Genomic DNA, 26,396 nt, shown 5'->3' with positions numbered 1-26,396 from the left:
TCGAACTATCGAACTGGCAATTGTCCGTCAATGACATGGTAGAATATGGTGAATTAACATCGATGCCGCCTTACGGATCAAGTCCTGTTCAAGTTTATATCAGAATAAAATTAAAAGTCCTCATAATTAACCAAGCAGCAGAACTTCGTGGTCTGGTAAACATTTTCAATGATACCAAGGGCATCGATATCATAGCACGGGAGCAGTAATTATCAAACTGTCACAGTACTATTGCAATAGTTGTTTGTATCTCCGCTGCAATAGTATCGGGAATATGTTTGTTTTCACAGTACTACTGCAATAGTTGTTTCTATCTCTGTATATATAATACTGCAGTATACATGTCCTTGATGTATACTGCATTAAATTGCGTCGTATGGTGCTTGCTCCGAACAGCGCAAGTCATCATTTACAGCCATATCTACCTGTAAATAGGAGGCGCTACATCAGTGTACGTATGAGTGGAGAAATGTGATATTAGTGTCATGTCCGATCTCGCACGCACTGTTGACGGCTGCTATTTTATGACGCATCTTGGAGCTTGTGGGGTCAAGGGTCACAATCGCATCTCCCATAAACACTGCGCATGTCTCTGTGTCAGACAGCCATGCTCCTGTGCAGTCTCGTGAGTATATGTTTTCCTGCATGTATAACTTATATTTCCAACATTACAATTTGTCTTTCATTGTGCGGACATAAACTAGGAGGGATGTTATGTTATTGTCTATCGTTATATCTCTCCTTCGCAATCCTTCCAGGGGTATCCGCCCCACAAGGTAGCGCTTTCCTCCGACAACATTCTACTCCCGGTAGTGTATTGTCTAAATATAAAACTTCAACGCCATAGATTAACCAGACTCGACTATCAGCTGAAACAGATTTCATTTGGCAAAACAAAGCAACATAGCGGTGATAAATATATAAATGGGTCATTGAAAATCACTGATAAAAACCAGGTATTCGCGAAAACATGTTCTGCCCTACCGGTAACACCCGCCACACATATAATTTGCATAAGAATTAGCAACTTGCATAAAAAAGTAAGAGTTTGTTACCTGACGCACTAAAGACAAACGACCTCTCTTGCTCGTGAATATCGCCCCCAACGACCACACACACCCCTTTTGAAAACCAAATGTAGTATCTGAGAGAGGGGTCTGATATTTTGGACCCCTCCCTTTAAAACATGCTGCTGACTCGGCCCTTCCTTTGGTAACCCGGGGCAGTGATTCCGGTGTAGTATTCTACTCTATTGCTTTTAAATTTACAAATTTACATCGATCGCCTGTTACAATTCTTGAAGGATGATTTACTCTAAAATGTGTCTAATCACTCAAACAGTGTGATTAAAAGTCACTTCCATTCCATTTTATATTTATATATACATGCTAATTACCCCCGGCCTCCCGTTTGCCCAGGGTCCATTGCCTATCACTTACCTTTGATAAGTACTTGCTTTCATACTATCAGCGCTAATTACTGTAAAGTGTCGGCTTTCATTGTCTATTGCTAATCACCTATCAGTGCCAATCATCTGTTGGCTTCCCTTGTTAGTTTTTACCCTTAGTTATTTTCCACCTTTTGTTATCTTATTAATTTTGTTGTCCTTACATGTACATACATTTGCTCTCTGCCTCATGGCATTCTTCACCCGATGAAGGAGTGAACATATACTCCGAAACGTTGTGTTCCACATATATATATTTCATTATTTCATTCACGTATTCAATTCCAAACAGTACTGTACACATCAACTTGTATTCATGTATTTTACATTACACAACGGCTACATGGACGGTGTAACAAGAATTCGCGTCTGGTTTGAAGGCAAGGATAATGGCAAACATCATTTTTTGTTTCTTGAACATTTTGGTGTATCGAAACACATATTATTTAAAAGGGATATACAAATATTTAGGTGTCTTTTCAGGTAACTAATTTCAATTATTGTTACCTGAATAAAATATTATGTAAACCACATTAGCTCCCACTTTCTGGAATGTGGGGCATGGTAAATATAAAATATTCATAACAATGAAAAACTAGACATTACATATGATATGTAATGCCAGATGTTATCTATAAATACTCATCTCGTAAACAACCATTGTTTTAAAAATATACTGAACCGCAAAAGAAACGTCACCATGGATACATATATGAGAAACCTTATTTGTCCAAACACTGTAAACATACTTTGAGACATATAAAAAGATGAAACTTGGCAAAACTGATCATCAAGGATGACATTAAAGTATCAAATGTTCTTAAAGTGAAACACAAAACAAGTCTCTGAGAAAAAGGCATCACAAGTCAGTATCTCGTGTGTCAGCCATGTGCATTGATGACTGCCGTGCAACGTCGATACATGGAATGGATGAGGCGGTTGATGAAGGCCTTAGGCACTTGAGCCCACACTCAGAGGAACACCTGACGTAGTTCAGCTGAAGTTGTCGGCCTTGGTCGGACGTCATTCAGCCGTCTTTGAATCTCGTCCAACAGGTGCTCAATGGGTTTTAAATCGGGACTGAGGGCAGGCCACCGCGTGGTTCTGATGCCATTCTGCTGGAGGAAGTCTCTTGTTGCTCTCGCAGTGTGGGCACGGACGTTATAATGCTGAAACTCGTGGTTGCAGCGACGTGCCAAATGAGGTATGGCGTGTGGTCTTGGCGTGTGACTTGATCCATGTACCTAGCTGCTGTGACACCATTGCCTCTCCCTGGATCGATGTTCTGGAGGACCACAGGGCCGACCCTCTGTGCAAGATCAATTCCACCCCACACCATGATGCTCGGACCACCCCACGAGTCTCTCTCAACAGCACAAGCATCCGAATAACGTTCCCCACGGCGTCTGCTGTTGAGATACAGTAACGGCTCTCGTCTGAGAAGGGGACTCTTCTCCACTGCTGGTGGCACCAATACTGGTGCTGTGTTGTCCACTGAAGACGTGGTGTCAGAATGGGTCCTCGGTGTGGTCTGTGACAGTGGAGGTGTCTGCTCGTCAATCGTCGACGCACGGTGTCCGCACTAATGTGTCGCTGGTGTGTCCCAATGGTCTGTCGAGCAGTTTCCGCAGCAGTAACAAAGCAATCTTGAAGATGCTGTCGCACAATCTGACGATCCTGACGTCCGGTGGTGACCCTTGGTCTTCCACTACGTGGTCAGTCATCTGTAGTGTTGGTGGTCTGGTACCGTTGCTGGAGCCTGTATATGGTCCTTACGTGGACTTGAAATGCAATGGCTACTTGCCGGGCGGTTTGTCCAGCTTGCAATCGTCCAAGGGCTTGGTGTCGCTGATTTCTTGTCAATCTTGGCATGTGGTAGCAATTCAATAACAAATGAATGTTATCCGATCTGGGTGGATTTTTATAGGGCAAGAAATGGGGGAACGCATGTGCATTTCAATTTGCACGGAACTCACGTACATCGGGTTACCATGGCCGTTGCCGTGATGCATTTGGGCGATCGGTTTTATTGTCATCTGCTTTTTTTTATATCATCAAATGTCATTTATCCGGACAAGGTAATGTTAAATTTTAGAAACTTTGACAAAAATTACCCAGATATTTAAATGACAACTTTTCATGCAATGTTACTTGGGGTGACGTTTCTTTTGCGTTTCTGTATATTAAACGTCAATTTTCGAGAATATCCAGCCTCAGTTTTCCAAATGCAAAATAACGGCGAAACCGTAAACACTTAGAACTGTTGTCTGCGAGCTGGGGCCTTTATCGATATCTCTGGGTGAAATGTATGCAAAGTAGAAGCATCAACAGAGTATTGACATGTGTCATTCAAGCAGCACGCACACCCCACGTCACCAACCACATACGCCTGCAATAAATCTATACATAAACATACCAGAACGTACCAGAACATACAATCAAACATAAACATTTGAAATAGTAAGGGAGATTTGAGCCATGGGAATCATTTGGGCCGATGGTGGAGTGCTCTGAGCTTAGGGGGAGGGTTCAAGTCACTCTAGAGTGACCTAAACTGGAGAATGTGTTGGGCCTCCTATGTGGTCGTCAGGTTAACACAGGAGCCGCCCCCGAATGACGCATGTGTTGAAGCTTTAAATGAATCAAATGATGAGTGTGCCATTATCTCACATGGCGAATGTGTGTCATTATCTCACATGGCGAGTGTGTGCTATTATCTCAATGATGACTATGTACCATTATCTTAAATGGCGAGTGTGTGCCATTATCTCACATGACGAGTATGTGCCACCATCTCACATGGCGAGTATGTGCCATTATCTCACATGGCGAGTATGTGCCGTCATCTCACATGGGGAGTGTGTGCCATTATCTCACATGGGGAGTGTGTGCCATTATCTCACATGATAAGTGTGTGTAATTATCTCAATGATGACTATGTGCCATTATCTTAAATGGCGAGTGTGTGCCATTATCTCACATGACGAGTATGTGCCACCATCTCACATGGCGAGTATGTGCCATTATCTCACATGGCGAGTATGTGCCATCATCTCACATGGCGAGTATGTGCCATTATCTCACATGGGGAGTGTGTGCCATTATCTCACATGATAAGTGTGTGTAATTATCTCAATGATGACTATGTGCCATTATCTCATATGGCGAGTGTGTGTCATTATCTCATATGGCGAGTGTGTGCCATTATCTCACATGATGAGTGTGTCATTTTCTCACATGGCGAGTGTGCCATTATCTCACATGGTGAGTATGTGCCATTATCCCACATGATGAGAATGACATTTTCTCACATGGCGAGTGTGCCATTATCTCACATAGCGCGCGTGCCATTATCTCTCATGGCGAGTGTGCAATTATCTCACATGATGGGTTTGTGCCATTATATTACATGGTGAGTGTGTTATTATCACACATTGCGAGTGTGACATTATCTAACATGACGAACGTGTGCTAATATCTCACATGGCGAGTGTGTGCCATTATCTCACATGGCGAGTATGTGCCATTATCTCACATAGTGATTATGTGCCACTATCGCACATGGGGAGTGTGTATTATTATCTCACATGGCGAGTGTGTGCCATTATCTCACATGGCGAGTGTGTGCCATTATCTCACATGATGAGTGTGCCATTCTCTCACATGGCGAGTGTGCCAATATCTCACTTGGAGAGCGTGCCATTATCTCTCATGGCGAGTGTGCAATTATCTCACATGATGAGTGTGTGCCATTAAATCACATGGTGAGTGTGCCATTATCACACATTATGAGTGTGACATTGTCTAACATGGCGAGCGTGTGCTAATATCTCACATGGCGAGTGTGTGCCATTATCTCACATGGCGAGAATGTGCCATTATCTCACATAGCGAGTATGTGCAACTATCTCACATGGGGAGTGTGTGCAATTATCTCAATGATGACTATGTGCCATTATCTCATATGGCGAGTGTGTGACATTATCTCACATGGCGAATATGTGCCATTATCCCACATGGCGAGTGTGTCATTATCTCAAATGGCGAGTGTGTGCCATTATCTCACATGGCGAGTCTGTGACATTATCTCAAATGGCGAGTATGTGCCATCATCTCACATGGCGAGTGTGTGACATTATCTCACATGGCGAATATGTGCCATTATCTCCCATGGCGAGTGTGTGCCATCATCTCACATGATGAGTGTGCCATTATCTCACATGGCGAGTGTGCCATTATCTCACATGGCGAGTATGTGCCATCATCTCACATAATGAGTGTGCCATTTTCTCACATGGCGAGTGTGCCATTATCTCACTTGGCGAGTGTGTGCCAATATCTCACTTGGCGAGCGTGCAATTATCTCACATGATGAGTGTGCGTCATTATATCACATGATGAGTGTGCCATTTTCACACATTATGAGTGTGACATTATCTAACATAGCGAGCGTGTGCTAATATCTCACATGGCAAATATATGCTATTATCTCACATAGCGAGTGTGTGTCATTATCTCACATGGCGAGTGTGTGCCATTATCTCACATGGCAAGTGTGCTATTACCTCACATGATGAGTGTGTCATTATCTCATATGGCGAATGTGTGTTTATTCTACCTGCAGTGACTAGTCGTTTATTTCTTAAATGAAGTAAAATTTACCAGAAACAAGCACTTTTTGCATTAATTTCACTCTCGCATTAATTTTAAGATTTACAGTAATATCTTCTGGTCTCTAAACGTTCTGTCAAAACTGTCAGATTCGGTGGTCATATGATAAACGTCTACAGCCTGCGTAACCACCTACAGTAAAGGAAGCCCTCGAACGATACCAAAAGGCTGGAGGACGTAAAACAATATGTGACCTAAATACGTCACAATGGATTTGCCTTTCTGCACACGACACCAGTCTTATAACTTTCTGGCGTCTGTGAAGAAAAATTAACAATGATGCCTACAAAAAGGACGATAAAGCATCGTTGGACGATTAAGCAGCGCTAATATTGAGTTTTCGAAAACTACCTTTAAGCTGACACGCCGTGGTATAATCAGCATAGTGTAGAAAACGGAAGAAAGCCAAACCCATTCACTCGCTCGAATGATGAGAAATACGCGCAGAGCAAAGACCTCAGCGACCTGACCCTTGTCACTTCCTCGTCACACTGCTTCGTTCATACACGTCAGAGGACCACATTCACTGGGAACTAGCACATACAATAGTCGTAGAGTTATCAGTGTATCAGCAACTAATTGTCACCTCCCTCCACCCGACTCAAGTGCCCGGGGTAACTGTCACCTCCTTCCACCCGAATCAAGTACCTGGGGTACAACTTTGTCGGGTTTTTTTGGGTGTGTTTTGTCTGGGATCTCACGATTTCGCGAAAATTAAAACATCTAAGGGCCGGCAACTCCGCGTAGTGGATGTAGAATACCCTGCGGGTATCTGACAGACCAATAGTGACACCGGACACTCAAAATGCAGCATTTCACCCTAATTATAAACCTATTCATTGGGATCGCTATTAAGTAAGAGATTTCTTTCTATAGTCATTTAGACCTATTGTGAGGTTTTACTTTCCAGTCGGGTTAAATCTCCTTAACAGGGACGTTGTAATGTCCCAGGGATATTATATAATGTCGTGGGTATTTTATTAATATAACTTCCGTTCAAATTGTAACATGTAATGAAATGTAAAATCAACTTGACAAATGTTTTCTTTATATTCCTGAGGATCGAACTCGCAACCTTCATATCTGTAGCCCAGTGAGAGTACCACGAGGCTACAGAGGTGTTGATAAAGCTCACTGGTTTTTAGAATGTCCTTTTCAAGATCCGTACGCCAGCAACAAATATTTTACGCGCGTTTCCTAAGGTTCATGGAAAGTATGTTCGAAACATAAAAATGTTGATAAATGTTGTTTTAAGTTTCTTTTTTCGGTTTATAAACATGGAAAAACACTTTCCCTCGGTTTTGGTAGACAGAGCACGCCCTAGGGGGTCGGAAAAAAACCGCGGGGGCTTCGCCCCTTGGTTTTTCCCTCTCCCCAGGGCATGCTCTGTCTACCAAAACCTCGTGAGCGTGTTTTCTCCAATACTTAAACCATGTATGGGATGGGGGTCCAGTGTGGAGAAATTGGCATGTCCCCGGCACGAGATGAACCGGTGACCTCAGTCAGCCCCCTCTGGAATCTAAAAAGATGCAACTTAGACTGAGTAGAGTTTTGGGGTCCGTTTGAACCATTTCAACCAATACCCATAATTTATCATTGATAACTGATGTTGATTCAATGGCGACATTTCAACATCATGACAACTTTCAGATCCAACCCATAATCACTCTTATTTCAATGTTGAAGCTCGGCGTTGATTCAACATTCATTCAACATTGTCGTGGCCGCTGGGTCTCTGATCAATCTCATTAAAATCAGATCTTAGTTCCTGCTACAAATAAAAAAAAGGTCTGAGGACATCCCATTACGGGTCAGGTCAGACCGACCTTTCGCGAACTTTGACCGACCAATGGAATGACTAACAAGAAGTCGACAATAGCCAATCGGAATTCAGCTTAATCGAGCTTTACGGCACGAGTTTCAAACTGGCGACTACGCTTCGAAACATTTTGACATATACTCAATTAAAGAATTAAAAAATGAACAAAAAAACATTCTGGAATGGCTAATAGATGGCCTTGATTGTATGAAAACAGACATAAAACCCATAACTGTCGTTCGGAATACCTTGTGTGTTTTTTTCGAGGTTGCACGATCAAAAATCACATTCCAACTGTCACGTTCATGATCTGATAAGCGATGCTCTGATTTTCAGATGAAAGGTCGCTCTGACATGACCTGCAATAGGATGTCCTCAGATCTTTGTTTAGTAGTAGATCTGATTTTCATGAGGTTGGTCTCTGATGGGAAAGGGAAGTCGGGTATTCAGTGAGCATTCCGTCCTGTGGAAGTAATCCCCTCATAACACTTATTGTCTGTATTATCGTCTGTGGACAGAATTGGCTATAGGCAAAATAAGAGGTAACCAATGTGTGGCATGCTGTCATGGTGCTTCACGTTGTAGCATGGTTGCGCTGTTTTTCCTTGGAAGTTACCTGTACTATAACTCCCGATACGCCACTAAGAGGTGGAGCTACTGATATTGTGCCACGGGGCGTGTCTGCACATATTGGAGTGACAGACCGTCGGGTGACCGAACGTGACATGGGAACCTTTGCAGCCAAGCCACTACTGACAGACCCGGGGACAGAACCCGTAACCTGCATGAAGCCTGGGCCCACTTGGACAAAACCATCTTAGCGCTAAGATTATCGTAAGCCTATGCTAAAGTATGGGAGTTCCGATCATCTTAGCGCTAAGAGCGCTTTGTGCAATTGGGCCCAGGAACGAATATGTAAACCTCTCTACTGATTGAGCCTTCAGCAACCCATGCTTGTCGTAGGAGGACACTAACGGGATCGGGTGGTCAGGCTCGCTGACATGGTTGATGCATGTCATCGTATCCCAATTGTGTGGAGCGATGCTCAAGATGTCAATCACTGGATTGTCTGGTCCAGACTCGATTATTTACAGACCGCCGTCAAAAAGCTTGAATATTGCTGAGTGCGGCAAGAGGAACAAGAACAGATCGGACAACCGATTGAGCCACGGAGACGTTGATATACCAAGTGCACGATGTAAACGTTGTAGTCAGATGTGGTCAGGTTGGGCTATCGCTATACAGATTCGATACCCGCGGTGTACCTTTCTCACATGTAGTAAAGAAACCAACTCACATGTACGTTTGCCCATTGTTGAAGCAGGTGAATTCTTTGATTTTCCGACATTAAGTCTTTGATTTTGTATCCGGGAATTTGTAATTAGATGTCCAGCCTCCGGGCTGCTGGTCGAGACAGGAGGCAGGTGTGGACGACATAAGATGATGAAGTTGTAACGAGGTGATGGGAAGTAAGCCGTAAAGCTTAGTCCTCCCTCCATGAGAGTTGAGGCATAACAATATAAGTTAACTTCAGCCAAAAGGGAAATCTTGACAATGTATGGGTATCATGGTTGAAGACCACTAAATGTAACAAAATGTGCAAAATGGCAAGTATTTAGATAGAATAAATTAAATGTATTCAATATATGTTAATATGAAAAAGAGTGATATCCTTTCTATAAAATCAGCGTTTCATTAAAATAAGATGATTAATCAGTCGTTTAATTGTAGACAAATGAAATTTTTGTGTTCGGTGGCACTAATCACCTATATTTGGATAAATGTACTGAATACTATGATATTTATACGCGTTCGCACAATAAGCAATAATCCTAATTGTCAGTCTTCACCGAGCGTCTTTGATTCAAAGGACTGTGTTAACATCTTTGTTGAATGGGTTTCGGGTTTATAAACCTTTTGTGACGTAACATTATTGTGTGAGTAGGTTCTGTAACTGCGAATGTTCCTGTTGTGTTGTGGTGATGAGGTCCTGCTGTGTTGTGATGAGGTCACTGCTGTGTTGTGGTGATGAGGTCCTGGTGTGTTGTGGTGATGAGGTCCTGCTGTGTTGTGGTGATGAGGTCCTGGTGTGTTGTGGTGATGAGGTCCTGGTGTGTTGTGGTGATGAGGTCCTGCTGTGTTGTGGTGATGAGGTCCTGCTGTGTTGTGGTGATGAGGTCCTGGTGTGTTGTGGTGATGAGGTCCTGGTGTGTTGTGATGATGAGGTCCCTGCTGTGTTGTGGTGATGAGGTCCTCGTGTGTTGTGGTGATGAGGTCACTGCTGTGTTGTGGTGATGAGGTCCTGCTGTGTTGTGGTGATGAGGTCCTGCTGTGTTGTGGTGATGAGATCCTGCTGTGTTGTGGTGATGAGGTCCTGCTGTGTTGTGATGATGAGGTCCTGCTGTGTTGTGGTGATGAGGTCCTGCTGTGTTGTGGTGATGAGGTCCTCGTGTGTTGTGGTGATGAGGTCACTGCTGTGTTGTGGTGATGAGGTCCTGGTGTGTGGTGATGAGGTCCCTGCTGTGTTGTGGTGATGAGGTCCTGCTGTGTTGTGATGATGAGGTCCTGCTGTGTTGTGGTGATGAGATCCTGCTGTGTTGTGATGATGAGGTCCTGGTGTGTTGTGATGATGAGGTCCTGCTGTGTTGTGGTGATGAGGTCCTCGTGTGTTGTGGTGATGAGGTCACTGCTGTGTTGTGGTGATGAGGTCCTGGTGTGTGGTGATGAGGTCCCTGCTGTGTTGTGGTGATGAGGTCACTGCTGTGTTGTGATGATGAGGTCCTGCTGTGTTGTGATGATGAGGTCCTGCTGTGTTGTGGTGATGAGATCCTGGTGTGTGGTGATGAGGTCCTCGTGTGTTGTGGTGATGAGGTCACTGCTGTGTTGTGGTGATGAGGTCCTGGTGTGTGGTGATGAGGTCCCTGCTGTGTTGTTATGAGGTCCCTGCTGTGTTGTGGTGATGAGGTCCTGGTGTGTGGTGATGAGGTCCCTGCTGTGTTGTTATGAGGTCACTGCTGTGTTGTGGTGATGAGGTCCTGGTGTGTGGTGATGAGGTCCCTGCTGTGTTGTTATGAGGTCCCTGCTGTGTTGTGGTGATGAGGTCCTGGTGTGTGGTGATGAGGTCCTCGTGTGTTGTGGTGATGAGGTCACTGCTGTGTTGTGGTGATGAGATCCTGGTGTGTTGTGGTGATGAGGTCCCTGCTGTGTTGTGATGATGAGGTCCCTGCTATGTTGTGGTGATGAGGTCACTGCTGTGTTGTGGTGATGAGATCTTGGTGTGTTGTGGTGATGAGGTCCCTGCTGTGTTGTGATGATGAGGTCCCTGCTATGTTGTGGTGATGAGGTCACTGCTGTGTTGTGGTGATGAGGTCCTGGTGTGTTGTGGTGATGAGGTCCCTGCTGTGTCGTGGTGATGAGGTCCCTGCTATGTTGTGGTGATGAGGTCCCTGCTGTGTTGTGGTGATGAGGTCCCTGCTATGTTGTGGTGATGAGGTCCCTGCTGTGTTGTGGTGATGAGGTCCTGGTGGGTTGTTATGAGGTCCTGGTGGGTTGTGGTGATGAGGTCCCTGCTGTGTTGTTGTGGCACAGTCCCCGCGGTGTTCTCACACAATGGTAGTGGAAAATATGTCATAGCACTTATACACTGATTCCAACGACCGTGAAGTAAATAAAGCACCAATAGTTAAACTGTTGGCTTGTCGATAAATCGACAAAATGCTTAAAACATTGTTACATACAAATCTTCATACCCAACAATCTGTGGCACACTCATTTGGAAATGAATGTGTCACTAAATACAACAGCTAGTTGTCAGCTAGTCGGTATCATCAGAGACCCGTGAAGATCCGGGATAGAATAGAATTTCAGCAACCCATGCTTGCCGTAAAATGCGACTATGCTTGCCGTAAAAGGCGACTAACGGGATCGGGTGGTCAGGCTCGCTGACTTGGTTGATGCATGCCATCGATCCCAATTTTATTAATCACTGTATTGTCTGGTCCAGACTCGATCATTTACAGACCAAACAACAAACCAATCAACCAACGGTATCATCAGAATACACTACTTGGCAAATTTTATCTCCAACCTTAGATTTGTTTGTTTGTTGTTTAACGCCGCACTCAGCAACATCAGGCTATATGAAGGCGGTCTGTAAATAATCGAGTCCAGACAATACAGTGATTGACATCATGAGTATCTATCTACACAATTTGGATGCGGTGACATTAACCGAATCAGCGAGCCTGAACACCCAATCACGTTACTTGCCTCTTACGACAAGCATGCTCCAACCTTAGAGTGACCAGACGAAGCAACAACTACAGAGTTCTTTGATGTGTTGCAGGTATCGCTGTATCTCCTGGCAACGGCCCACGCTGGTGGAGGTGAGTGTTGGAGTGGAGCAGGGGGGATGCCCTACTCTAAGGGAGGCTGACCTACTGTAAGGGAGGCTGCCCTACTCTAAGGGAGGCTGACCTACTGTAAGGGGGGATGTCCTACTCTAAGGGAGGCTGACCTACTGTAAGGGAGGCTGCCCTACTCTAAGGGAGGCTGACCTACTGTAAGGGGGGATGCCCTACTCTAAGGGAGGCTGCCCTACTCTAAGGGAGGCTGACCTACTGTAAGGGAGGACGACCTACTGTAGCCCTCTTAAGGCAGCTGACCCCAATATGTCCATTGGAGGACACTGACAACAAAATGGCGAAAACTGAAAACGAGGAAACTGATTTAAAGCACTTATAATTACCTATTAGAATTATCCAAAAGAATCCATAAGCTATTTATCTCTCTCTTGCTACCAGTTCATGGAGCGTAAGGAACAAGGACTTCAAAGACATAGGAATGACGTCATAGCCATAGATGTTTCTGTTCATATTCAGGGAACATTGGTTGCACAGTTTCCTGTGTCCAAGATGCGGTTCTCTCATGAGCATTGACCTGCTTCATTGACGTATCCTTTGATGTCACCATCACTTTTGATCTACACGTCTATTCCCTGCATCTATTTAGTCCTATACGCACGGGAGCAGGTTGTGTTCATGTCGTCAGTATGCTGGGTTCACATCAATGGTGTGTTTGTCCCATAGGGCCGTGCAGGCAGATGTATAACGAAACCACGGGGTCCTTGGAGTCTGCCAACTTCCCCGACTTCTACGATGACTTCAGCGACTGTCAGTACTTTATCCAACCTCGGCTAAGCGCCGCTTCCATCATCAAGGTGGTACCGGAGACGTTTGTCCTCGAGGGAGGGTACGACCTCTTGGAGGTAAGGCGGCTAACACCAGGCAGCACCTCAGCCTAGTAAACACGTATTTGCTACAATCTCAGAGAGCTTGAATCATCAATGAGGCGGTTTATCAATGGAGCCTTCCTCTTAGTAACATGACAAATTCATCTGTCTCGCTCGTGTATCATGCCAGTATGTTATAGTTGCGTTGTTTGTGGGCAGGTTCGTGAGGGGGGAAGACACGGCAGGTACGTCGGGCACTTCACCGGCTCAGTCATGCCCATCCTCTACGGCAAGGCATTCTGGCTGAGGTTCACGAGCGACTTCAGCAATGCCAAGAAAGGTTTTCGATTCTCCTGGAGCGGTAAGCGTAACATTTATCTCGAGTTTGCAATCATTTGTCCATGCATTATACTGGTGAAAGAGGTGTCTATCCAGTATGTTGGTTAGTGAGGTGTCTATGCTTTGTTGGCGAGTGAAATATCTATGCCTTATGTTGGCGAGTGAGATATCTATGCCTTATGTTGGCGAGAGGGGTGTTTGCGAGTGAGGTGTCTATACATTATGTTGGCGAGTGAAATTTCTATGCCTTATGTTGGCGAGTTAGAAATCTTTCCTTTATGTTGGTGAGAGATGTCTATGTATTAAGTTGGCAAGTGAGATATCTATGCATTATGTTGTGAGTGAGGTGTCTATGCATTATGTTGGTGAGTAGTCCATGCATTATGTTGGCGAGTGAGGAGTCCATGCATTATGTTGGTGAGGCGTCTATGCATTATGTTGGTGAGTGAGGTGTCTATGCATTATGTTGTGAGTGAAATGTCCATGCATTATGTTGGCGACTGAGGTGTCTATGCATTATGTCAGTGAGTGAGGTGTCTATGGATTATGTCAGTGAGTGAGATGTCTTTGCATTATGTTGGTGAGTAAGGTGTCTATGCATTGTGTTGGTTGGGTGTCCATGCACTATGTGGGTGAGTAAGGTTGTTAATGCAATCTGTTGGTGAGTGAGATGTCCATACATTATGGTGGTGAGTGAGGTGTCTATGCATCATGCTGGCGTGTGAAATGTCCATGCATTATGTTAGTGAGTAAGGTGTCTATTCCCTATGTTGGTGAGGGAGGTGTCCATACATTATGTTGGAGAGTGAGATGTCTATCCATTATGTTCTGAGTGAAGTGTCTATGCATTATGTTGCTGAGTGAGGTGTCCATGCATTATGCTGGTGAGGTGTCTATGCATTATGTTGGTGAGTGAGGTGTCCATGCATTTTGCTGGTGAGGTGTCTATGCATTATGTTGGTGAGTGAGGTGTCCATACATTATGTTGGAGAGTGAGATGTCTATCCATTATGTTCTGAGTGAAGTGTCTATGCATTATGTTGCTGAGTGAGGTGTCCATGCATTATGCTGGTGAGGTGTCTATGCATTATGTTGGTGAGTGAGGTGTCTTTGCATTATGTTGGTTGGGTGTCTTTGCATGTTGGTGAGTGTTGGGTGAAAGTGATCATGCAGTGCATGACTGTTGCAGTGGTGTCGGAAGGCGTGAGGCTTGTGAACGGCACAGGGGGTCTGGAGGGGCGTGTTGAGTTTTACCACGCCGGGAGGTGGGGCACCATCTGTGACGACTCCTGGGACCCCGCTGAAGCGTACGTCGTTTGCGCGATGATGGGATTCAAGTGAGTGCTGAGTTCCTTTTTTTTGCACCTGGTGCACCTGGGTCTAAGTACTTGCAAATATATCCAGGCAATAGCAGTGTTCGGGGAATGTCCTTATATGCCCTATACTGAGGTCTAGTTTGAGGGTAACAGAAACATTTCTTGAGCAAGATTGATAAGAAATTAAATTTGATTGTCCACCGATCCAATGGCTAGACAAGCGCACTCTTTTACGTCATTCACATTATAGGGATCCCGAGGCGCTGAAGTTTACACAGGCACATTTTGGACGCGGAGCTGACCCTATTTGGTTGGACAATACACAATGTTACACAAACATGACGTCTTTAGCACAATGTCGCACTGAGAGCTGGGGGCAACACAACTGTAATCACGGGGAGGACTCGGGAGCCAGATGTACAGGTGAGCTTTTACACTAGCTATATCACACCTGTAGCCAGTTGTTCAGATGAACTATTCCACTGTAGCTATATCACACCTGTAGCCAGTTGTTCAGGTGAGCTATTATACCGGTTATGGGTATAACAACACACCTGTAGCCAGTTGTTCAGGTGAGCTATTACACTGTAGCTATATCACACCCGTAGCCAGGTATACAGGTGAGCTATTACACTGTAGCCATATCACACGCGTAGCCAGGTATACAGGTGAGCTATTACACTGTAGCTATATCACACCCGTAGCCAAGTGTACAGATGAGCTATTACACCGTCCATGGTTATTACAACACACCTGTAGCCAGTTGTTCGGGTGAGCTATTACACTGTAGCTATATCACACCCGTAGCCAGGTATATACAGGTGAGCTATTACACTGTAGCTATATCACACCAGTAGTCAAGTGTACAGATGAGCTATTACACCGTCCATGGTTATAACAACACACCTGTAGCCAGATTTTCAGGTGAGCTATTACACTGTAGCTATATCACACCTGTAGCCAGGTGTACAGGTGAGCTGTTACACCGGCCATGGTTATTACAACACACCTGTAGCCAGTTGTTCAGGTGAGCTATTACACTGTAGCTGTATCACACCTGTAGCCAGTTGTTCAGGTGAGCTATTCGCTGTAGCTATATCACACCTGTAGCCAGGTGTACAGGTGAGATATTACACTGTAGCTGTATCACACCTGTAGCCAGTTGTTCGGGTGAGCTATTACACTGTAGCTATATCACACCTGTAGCCAGGTGTACAGGTGTCCCCGCAAACACAGGCAGCCATATCCCCAAGGCGTTAACCATTCATCTTAACTGGCAGTCCCACTGTCATCCTCACTTTCTATGTATTGCAGGTGCTCTGAGAACTATAAGACGGCTCGTCGAAAAAAGAACGAGTTTCCCTAAAGGTAAGCCAGTTTACAAAGTAGATCTAATTGTCTTTCAATTGTCAAGTACCTAGCTCGTGGAGTGATGTATATTGTCCATGACAACCCACAATTATCTAGCTCGTGGAGTGATGTATATTGTCCATGACAAACCGTCAACTACCTAGCTCGTGGAGTGGTGTATATTGTCCATGACAAACCGTCAACTACCTAGCTCGTGGAGTGATGTATATTGTCCATGACAAACCGTCAACTACCTAGCTCGTTGAGTGATGTATATTGTCCATGACAAACCGTCAACTACCTAGCTCGTGGAGTGATGTATATTGTCCATGACAAACCGTCAACTACCTAGCTCATTGAGTGATGTATATTGTCCATGACAAACCATCAACTACCTAGCTCGTGGAGTGATGTATATTGTCCATGACAAACCATCAACTACCTAGCTCGTGGAGTGATGTATATTGTCCATGACAAACCGTCAACTACCTAGCTCGTGGAGTGATGTATATTGTCCATGACAAACCGTCAACTACCTAGCTCGTGGAGTGGTGTATATTGTCCATGACAAACCGTCAACTACCTAGCTCGTGGAGTGATGTATATTGTCCATGACAAACCGTCAACTACCTAGCTCGTGGAGTGGTGTATATTGTCCATGACAAACCGTCAAGCATCTAGCTTGTAGATGGTTGTATCTTATCTGTTTGTTTGATTGATTGTTCAACGCCGTACTCGGCAATATTCCAGCTATATGACGGCGGTCTGAAAATGATCAAGTCTGGACCAGACAATCCAGTGATTGACATCATGAGCATTGGTCCACGCAATTTGGATCGATGACCTGCATCAAACTAGTCACCCTGATCACCCGATCCCTTTAGTCGCCTCTTTCGACAAGCATAGTCGCATTTAACGGCAAGAATGATTTGCTGAAGACCTATTCTACCCCGGATGTTCACGGGTCGTATTGTATCTGTGGTCAGGTTGCAGCGGCTGGTTCACCAACACCACGGGCACCCTGACCTCGCCCCAGTTTCCGCTCTACCCCAACTTCGCCCAGTGCCAGTACGCCATCAGCCCTTCAGCGTCCACATCCATCATACGGCTGCAGTTCACAATGTTCGACCTGCAAGAAGGATTTGATTTTCTTGAGGTAACACATCATGGCTAATTTCATTTGCTACCTGCTGACACGAAAACTAGAACTACACACACGCACACACACACACACACACACGCACACACACACACACACACACACACACACACACACACACACACACACACACACACACACACACACACACACACACACACACACACACACACATATATATTAACGTGAAAACGAAACTGTGCTTCATATATAGTAGTGTACATCGTAATGAATTGAAAATAACAAAATATTTGGTCATTCATCTGATCAATGGTTACCATAACAAATTCATAGACAAAACCCATACCTGGTAACAGAAGACTGAGCGACACGCCCCAAAAGAGTGGTGTGTAACTCAAATGACAATGTCATTATCGGGTGTGACAAGCATTTGCCTTGATACAGGCTATGCAGCGGCGGCGCATTGAAGACGCCAGATCATTGAAAAGAGGCTAGTGGATGTTGTTCCAAATGTCAATGAAAGAATCGCCCAACTGACCTATTCATTACCGACAAATTCTGGTCCTGTCGTAGGCGTTGGTCCATCTCATCCCAGACATAGGGGAGAGGTCTGGAGAAATATCCAGCCGTTGTAGTACAGCAATGTTATGCTGCCTAAAGAATTCAACACGTGCAACATGTGGGCGGGCATTATCCTGCTGCGACACATATACACACAGGGCAGAACATGATGTCGCCCCGGTAGCGTGCTCATTCAAATTGCCATTAACATTGAGGGGTTGTGTTCTCCAATGAGTTTACACCCTAGCACGACTATCGGAGCTGTCCAGATGAAAACTGGTCTTATCTGTGAACAGTATACTGTTCCAGGCTTGTTTTCTGATTGACTACACCAATTTTGGCGTGCCTGACGGTGACGTGGAAGCAAAATAGGGCGTATCGCTTGTGTAAGCGTTATCATTCTATGGTTAAACAAAAGTGTTTTATGAGCACCTGATACATAACCAATCACTGTGTGCTGTTCACATTAATATAAACACATGTGCTGGTAGTATCGCACTCCCAATAAACACGCAAAAGTCAAAACTGTGCGCCGTGCATGACCATGCACGTACACATTGTGAAACACGACCTTAAGTCGAGGAGATGTCTTCAAGAATATGCATTAATAGATGCATTTAATAATTCCAGAATATAAAATATATTTTTATTGGACTTTATATGAAGCGCAGTTACTTTTTATCCGCCAGCATGAATCATGGGGCGGGAGTTGGATTTCTTTTGGTATGGTACATATGCCTTTTTGAAACATGGGGAGGGGTACATGAACACACACACGTGCCTGCACAAACGCAAACACGCACGCACGCACGCACGCACGCAAACTCACACACCACACTGGATCTTTCACCGTATGCAACAGCTTTGCAATTCTCCTTTAGTCATCTGCAAGTGTGATTGGTGTAGGTTCGGGAAGACGGTCCGACGGGAGCTTTTCTAGGACGGTTTAGCGGCCAGCATCTGCCACCGGTGATGTACGCCAAGAAGCTATGGCTGTCCTTCACCTCGGACGCTTCACTCGGAAAGAAGGGCTTCTTAGCCTCATGGGACGGTGAGCCAATATTGTGAATACCACGGATGCGATAAATTAGGGAAACGTACTTTGCAATTAATGGAAGTTGTTGACAAACATGGGGTGAACGATTCCGGCAGTTGACAGTATCGGTCACTTCAAGGGATAGGGTTGGTGTCCGTTCCTTCCAGTAATGGGGACATGCGTTTGTACTTCAATGTATACCTTTCAGAGTCGTCGAATGGAGTCCGTCTAAGGAATGGTACAGACGTAAGCGAAGGACGTGTTGAAATCTACCGCCAGGGGGAGTGGGGTACCATCTGTGACGACTCCTGGGACAGGATGGAGGCCTTGGTCGTGTGTCGGATGCTGGGCTACGTGTGAGTCAGTTGGCACAGTATATAACCAGGCGTGCGAGACGGTATTATTTAAATGGGTTATCATATGAATAATAACTGAAAAATAACTGGTGGAAGTTTTGTAAGTGAAGATATCTTGGTTCAATTGTGTACATACATTTCACGACTTTTCTACCACAGTGATGGAGAAAACGTGAACGCAACGTCTTTGCCGGGAGGAGCGTTTGGTCCGGGATCCGGGAACATAGTCTTTGATGAGATGAGTTGTATCGGCGTTGAAGATAATCTCCACGAATGTTCATCTTCTGAGGATCACAACTGCAACCACTTCGAGGACGCAACAGCCAGATGCATCAGTAAGGAACATGGAGGAGTGAGATACGTGGTAGTAGATGCATCAGTAAGGAACACGGAGGAGTGAGATACGTAGTAGTAGATGCATCAGTAAGGAACATGGGGGGAGTGAGATACGTAGTAGCAGATGCATCAGTAAGGAACAATGAGGAGTGAGATACGTAGTAGTAGATGCATCAGTTAGGAACACGGAGGAGTGAGATACGTAGTAGTAGATGCATCAGTTAGGAACACGGAGAAGTGAGATACGTAGTAGTAGATGCATCAGTAAGGAACACGGAGAAGTGAGATACGTAGAAGTAGATGCATCAGTAAGGAACATGGAGGAGTGAGATATGTTGGAGGTAGTACACACACACACACACACACACACACACACACACACACACACACACACACACACACAACGTCGCTATGTAAGGGGAATGGTCTTTAAACCCCATTTCACCACATCACCACATCGCATCACTATCTGACGCCACGAGAGTAATAGAATTATCTATTCCGGTGCGTGCACCACTGTTACTATAGCCTGTTATGAAGTGGAAATAGTCTTCTCTCTTGACATGAACACTTCGTCGATGCTAACGAGAATCAAAACATCGAATACAACAATTACAATATTCAGCTGTAAGTACGATAAGCTGAGATATCCATGTTCAAGTACAAGACTTTGCCTATTTACATAACTGGGTGAAATGAACTCGTAATATACTTTTCCTGGTTAGAATGACAATCCAATGCCCCTAATGTACAGCTATAACTTGAAATCCTTCGTTCCTTAAGTTTCCTTTTCTTACAGGCAAAACTCCCATAACCCCGTCTGCCATGGACAACAGTACCTTCATCCAACGTAAGTACCTCTCTTGTATCATTACAGGTTTTGGTTGAGATTAGTTTCAGCGCTTCAATGTATACATTTCTTTCTCCGGAATGGGGAACCAAATATTTTCTTTTGAGACCAACAGCAAATTATTTTTTATTGATCTCTTCAATACATTACCCTCATGATCTGCTGGTATCTCATAAATTATGACGATCTCTCTAAATGCTTTACCCTCATGTCTCTGCTGGTGTCTGCAGAAATTATGACGATCTCTCTAAATGCTTTACCCGCATGTTTCTGCTGGTATCTGCAGAAATTATGACGATATCTCTAAATGCTTTACCCTTATGATTCTGCTGGTATCTGCAGAAATTATGACGATCTCTCTAAGTGCTCTACCCTCATGTTTCGGCTGGTGTCTGCAGAAATTATGACGATCTCTCTAAATGCATTACCCTTATGATTCTGCTGGTATCTGCAGAAATTATGACGATATCTCTAAATGCTTTACCCTCATGTTTCGGCTGGTATCTGCAGAAATTATGACGATCTCTCTAAATGCTTTACCCTCATGTTTCGGCTGGTATCTGCAGAAATTATGACGATCTTTCTAAAGTCATTACCCTCATGTTTCTGCTGGTATCTGCAGAAATTATGACGATCTCTCTAAATGCTTTACCCTCATGTTTCTGCTGGTATCTGCAGAAATTATGACGATCTCTCTAAATGCATTACCCTTATGATTCTGCTGGTATCTGCAGAAATTATGACGATCTCTCTAAATGCTTTACCCTCATGTTTCGGCTGGTATCTGCAGAAATTATGACGATCTCTCTAAATGCATTACCCTCATGTTTCTGCTGGTATCTGCAGAAATTATGATGATCTCTCTAAATGCATTACCCTCATGTTTCTGCTGGTATCTGCAGAAATTATGACGATCTCTCTAAATGCATTACCCTCATGTTTCTGCTGGTATCTGCAGAAATTATGACGATCTCTCTAAATTCATTACCCTCATGTTTCTGCTGGTATCTGCAGAAATTATGACGATCTCTCTAAATGCTTTACCCTCATGTTTCTGCTGGTATCAGCAGAAATTATGACGATCTCTCTAAATGCATTACCCTCATGTTTCTGCTGGTATCTGCAGAAATTATGACGATCTCTCTAAATGCATTACCCTCATGTTTCTGCTGGTATCTGCAGAAATTATGACGATCTCTCTAAATGCATTACCCTCATGTTTCTGCTGGTATCTGCAGAAATTATGACGATCTCTCTAAATGCTTTACCCTCATGTTTCGGCTGGTATCTGCAGAAATTATGACGATCTCTCTAAATTCATTACCCTCATGTTTCTGCTGGTATCTGCAGAAATTATGACGATCTCTCTAAATGCTTTACCCTCATGTTTCTGCTGGTATCAGCAGAAATTATGACGATCTCTCTAAATGCATTACCCTCATGTTTCTGCTGGTATCTGCAGAAATTATGACGATCTCTCTAAATGCTTTACCCTCATGTTTCTGCTGGTATCTGCAGAAATTATGACGATCTCTCTAAATGCATTACTCTCATGTTTCTGCTGGTATGTGCAGAAATTATGACGATCTCTCTAAATGCATTACCCTCATGTTTCTGCTGGTATCTGCAGAAATTATGACGATCTCTCTAAATGCATTACCCTCACGTTTCTGCTGGTATCTGCAGACATTATGACGATCTCTCTAAATGCATTACCCTTATGATTCTGCTGGTATCTGCAGAAATTATGACGATCTCTCTAAATGCATTACCCTCATGTTTCTGCTGGTATCAGCAGAAATTATGACGATCTCTCTAAATGCATTACCCTCATGTTTCTGCTGGTATCTGCAGAAATTATGACGATATCTCTAAATGCTTTACCCTCATGTTTCGGCTGGTATCTGCAGAAATTATGACGATCTCTCTAAATGCATTACCCTCATGTTTCTGCTGGTATCTGCAGAAATTATGACGATCTCTCTAAATGCATTACCCTCATGTTTCTGCTGGTATCTGCAGAAATTATGACGATCTCTCTAAATGCATTACCCTCATGTTTCTGCTGGTATCTGCAGAAATTATGACGATCTCTCTAAATGCATTACCCTCATGTTTCTGCTGGTATCTGCAGAAATTATGACGATCTCTCTAAATGCATTACCCTCATGTTTCTGCTGGTATCTGCAGAAATTATGACGATCTCTCTAAATGCATTACCCTCATGTTTCTGCTGGTATCTGCAGAAATTATGACGATCTCTCTAAATGCATTACCCTCATGTTTCTGCTGGTATCTGCAGAAATTATGACGATCTCTCTAAATGCATTACCCTTATGATTCTACTGGTACCTGCAGAGAGTATGGTGGAGGCTGTGACTGTCACGTGTGACTCGCTGACAATGACAGTGACAATCAGTCTCTCCCAAATTGATGACATCTATCCCCAACTGGCGGAGGGAACAGAATACTTATCGCTCGCCACTGACAACTGTGTTGGGAACATAAAGAACAACACCATCGTCTTCAACACCGACATCACAGACTGCGGGATGGTGTCCTTGGTAATTTGGTTCTGTAGATAAAGTCAAAAAGATTGATTCGTATGAATCGAATCCCGTACAAACTATGTATCGAATTATAAAATCACCCGTCGCAACGTAAACGGATATATACAAAATATGAACGTGAAAATAGGTTCTTGATCCAAACTTTCCATCTGGAGGTTACATGTAGGAGTTACTATTACATACTCTGCCATAGTCATTTGACGTCAAGTTTAACTCGACCCGGATGCAAAATCATATCGATGGGTTTCTTCTCTCAGCAAAACCAAGAATACATCGTCTACCGCAACAGACTGGTATCCCACCCGAACACCTCCACCGACACTGGCAACTCCACCATCTCACGCGGCTTTAACGCAGTTGTCATCCCCATCACGTGCTCGCTAGCCAAACGGGTGAGTCTGACCGCCCGCATGATCAGCTACTTGAAGACACGGAAGAGCACCACTGTCCGCGGTTACGGGAACTTCACTGCTCAGCTGAACTTCTACAAAGACATGACGTTCAACCGGCAGATCTATGACTACCCGATGTACGTGGAGCTAGGACAGGAGGTGTACGTGGAGGCCCGCATACTGACCCGGGACAAGAATCTGAAGGTCGTGCTGTACGACTGTCAGGCAACACCAGGCAACTCTACAGATACTGGAGTATACACTCTCATTTCTAAAAGGTAGGTACCCCTCGCCTCTAGTTGTACCAAGACACTTATTGCTAGATACCTTCTGTCTACCTGCCACACACCTTCATCACTAGATATCTGCCGTCTACCTGCCACGACACACTCACCGCCAGTAACACAATCATCACTAGTAACGCAATTATCACTGTCAACACCATCATTACTAATAATACAACCATCACTAATAACAATCATCACTGATAACACAATCATCACTAATAATACAACATCATCATAACACAATCATCACTAATAACACAATCATCACCAATAACACAATCATCACTAGTAACGCAATTATCACTGTCAACACCATCATTACTAATAATACAACCATCACTAATAACAATCATCACTGATAACACAATCATCACTAATAATACAATCATCACTAATAACATAACCATCACTAATAACACAATCATCACCAATAACACAATCACCTCTAGTAACACAATCATCAATGAAACACAATCATCACTAAAAACACAATCATCACTAATAACACAATCAAAACTAATAATACAACAGCATTAATAACACAATCTTCACCAATAACACAATCACCACTAGTAACACAATCACCACTAATAACACAATCATCACTAATAACACAATAATCACTAGTAACACAATCATCACTAATAATACAACCATCACCAATAATACAATCACCACTAATAACACAATCATCACTAATAACACAATCAATAATCTCTAGTAACATACTAATCATCTGCTTTGTGATCTGTTCGCCAGATGCACAATTGACAGTTCAACGATGATGATGACTTCTCCCAACGCCACTGCGGCTAGATTCCACTTCAAGACGTTCCAGTTCCTCCAGGTGGAGGGTGAGGTCTTCATCAAGTGTGCCCTACTGGTGTGCAACGTCACGGACAAGTCCCAACTCTGTAGTCCTGCATGTTCCAGCAGTGACCGCCAGAGACGCAGCGCCGACAAAGTTCATTTTGTGGACGTCATGCAGGGGCCACTGATATTGAAGAGCAAGGCTCAACCAGGTATCTATAGGCAGTCGTCACCAGCAAGTCATACTTACCAACGACACACACTGACCAGGTCACTGTACTGTAGGCGGCCGCCAACGACACACACTGACCAGGTCACTGTACTGTAGGCGGCCGCCAACGACACATACTGGCGTAGTAAATGGGCCTACAAAATGTGTTCCAGTTCCATTGTTGGGTTGTCAATATTTTTAAACATAACAGGAATGTGAAACTTGTCCTCCAGCGAATGTGTAGTTGAAGAACTGCAAAACTGTCAATTGTCCCAGGAAACATTCTTGACTTCTTTTATTGTGCCGTGGATTTTCAAATAATCTGGTAGGACATATTTTTGATATAACATATATATGATTTCTTGTGTTCCAGTCCACAAGCCTCCCAGCACAATCCATGTGGGAGCTATCATTGCCACGTGTGTCGTTGTTGCGGTCGTTGTCATCGCAATCACGCTGTTTATGGTTTCACGGAAGAAGAAGGTCACGTCGTTCACAAATCAAGTATACAACGACTACGACAACCACAATGACATGGTGTCGATGATGCAAATGACACCCCCACCTCAAGTTAGGGATTGATGAGGAAACCGACAAACATCTGGGTATAGTCTGTCCTCACCTCGACCTACGTGTATCGCATCTCGCTGTACATATACTTACAAAGCCGAGCATCTCGGTATGTTCATCAGGACATAAAAAGACGCTCTTGTATGATGTTGACTCTATATATAGTTCTCCGGGATTCAGTGATTAAACTTAGGGTAGTGATTACCTGGCGCACTGCATACCTGAAATTAATGTTTACCTGGCACACTGTTTACCTTAAAGTAATTTACCTGGTGCACTGCTTACCTTAAAGAAATTTATCTGGCGCACTGCTACCCTTAACGTACCTAACCTTGCGCACTGCTTACCTTAAAGTAATTTACCTGGCGCACTGCTTACCTTAACGTACCTTACCTTGCGTACTGATAACCTTAAAGTAATTTACCTGGCATACTGCTTATCTTAAGGTAGTGCTTATCTGTCGCACTGCTTATCTTAAAGTAATTTCCTGGCGCACTGCTTACCCTAACGTAATTTACCTGGCGCACTACTTACCTTAAAGTAATTAACCTTGCATACAGCTTATCTTAAGGTAGTGTTTATCTGGCGCACTGCTTATGTTAAGGTAGTGTTTACCTTGTGCACTGCTTACCTTGAAGTTAATTCTCTGGCACACTGCTTACCTTAAAGTAATTTTCCTGGCGCACTGCTAACCTTAACGTCATTTACCTGGCGCACTGCTTACCTTTAAGTAATTTACATGGCGAAATGCTTACCTTCAAGTAATTTACATGGCATACAGCTTATCAAGTCAGAAGCAATCCTATGCACGTGTAAAATATTGAAACGTGTTCCTCACAAGGGGCAAAAGTGTGTGATGGTGTTTTGGTATATATAACATTATGTGTTTTGCTGACGCTTGAATAAACATATAAAATACCTCACGACTTATGAACTTTTGTACTGTCATTACTTCATCTCTTCTTATGTAGGAAGATATACTCTAGCACTGCCACCAGCCTCAACTGTACCTATATAGGTAGACAGACCTCACCCACGCCTTGCCAAGTAGCGTTATGTAACTGAGTGTAGATGTGTTTAGTATTGTTATGTAACTTGGTGTAGCTGGTGTTAAGTGGTGTTATG

The 26,396-nt window shown here is 43.9% G+C and overlaps 1 protein-coding gene across 2 annotated transcripts; it reads left to right on the top strand.

Annotated features, from left to right (window-relative positions):
• The first annotated feature begins 507 nt into the window (after window positions 1-507).
• Window positions 508-26,190, top strand: LOC124150449 (deleted in malignant brain tumors 1 protein-like). 2 transcript variants are annotated; one of them, XM_046522493.2, is made up of 16 exons: window positions 508-625; window positions 12,283-12,322; window positions 13,025-13,203; window positions 13,387-13,528; window positions 14,696-14,843; window positions 15,073-15,245; window positions 16,137-16,190; window positions 17,159-17,328; window positions 18,760-18,904; window positions 19,098-19,245; window positions 19,405-19,580; window positions 20,381-20,431; window positions 22,790-22,995; window positions 23,259-23,671; window positions 24,440-24,760; window positions 24,804-24,918. In XM_046522493.2, the coding sequence occupies exons 1-16, from the start codon at window positions 587-589 to the stop codon at window positions 24,901-24,903; spliced, it is 2,505 nt and encodes an 834-aa protein (XP_046378449.2). In that variant the 5' UTR covers window positions 508-586; the 3' UTR covers window positions 24,904-24,918. The 2 variants fall into 2 exon arrangements, with proteins under 2 accessions (XP_046378449.2, XP_046378448.2); XM_046522492.2 differs by lacking the exon at window positions 24,804-24,918 and adding an exon at window positions 25,075-26,190 and having other exon boundaries at window positions 509-625; window positions 24,440-24,702.
• Window positions 26,191-26,396: the final 206 nt, after the last annotated feature.

Source organism: Haliotis rufescens, unplaced genomic scaffold, assembly GCF_023055435.1.
Source record: "Haliotis rufescens isolate VD_foot unplaced genomic scaffold, xgHalRufe1.0.p SCAF_20, whole genome shotgun sequence".
NCBI classification, from domain to species: domain Eukaryota; kingdom Metazoa; phylum Mollusca; class Gastropoda; order Lepetellida; family Haliotidae; genus Haliotis; species Haliotis rufescens.
Note: the sequence above shows the minus strand (reverse complement) of the source record. Positions and strands in the feature narration are given on the sequence as shown.

Coding starts and splice junctions, on each gene's coding strand:
- LOC124150449 (XM_046522492.2), top strand. CDS start 587: ATGTCTCTGTGTCAGACAGCCATGCTCCTGTGCAGTCTC. Junction 626..12,282: donor CCATGCTCCTGTGCAGTCTC/GTGAGTATATGT, acceptor GATGTGTTGCAG/GTATCGCTGTATCTCCTGGC. Junction 20,432..22,789: donor CAACAGTACCTTCATCCAAC/GTAAGTACCTCT, acceptor TGGTACCTGCAG/AGAGTATGGTGGAGGCTGTG.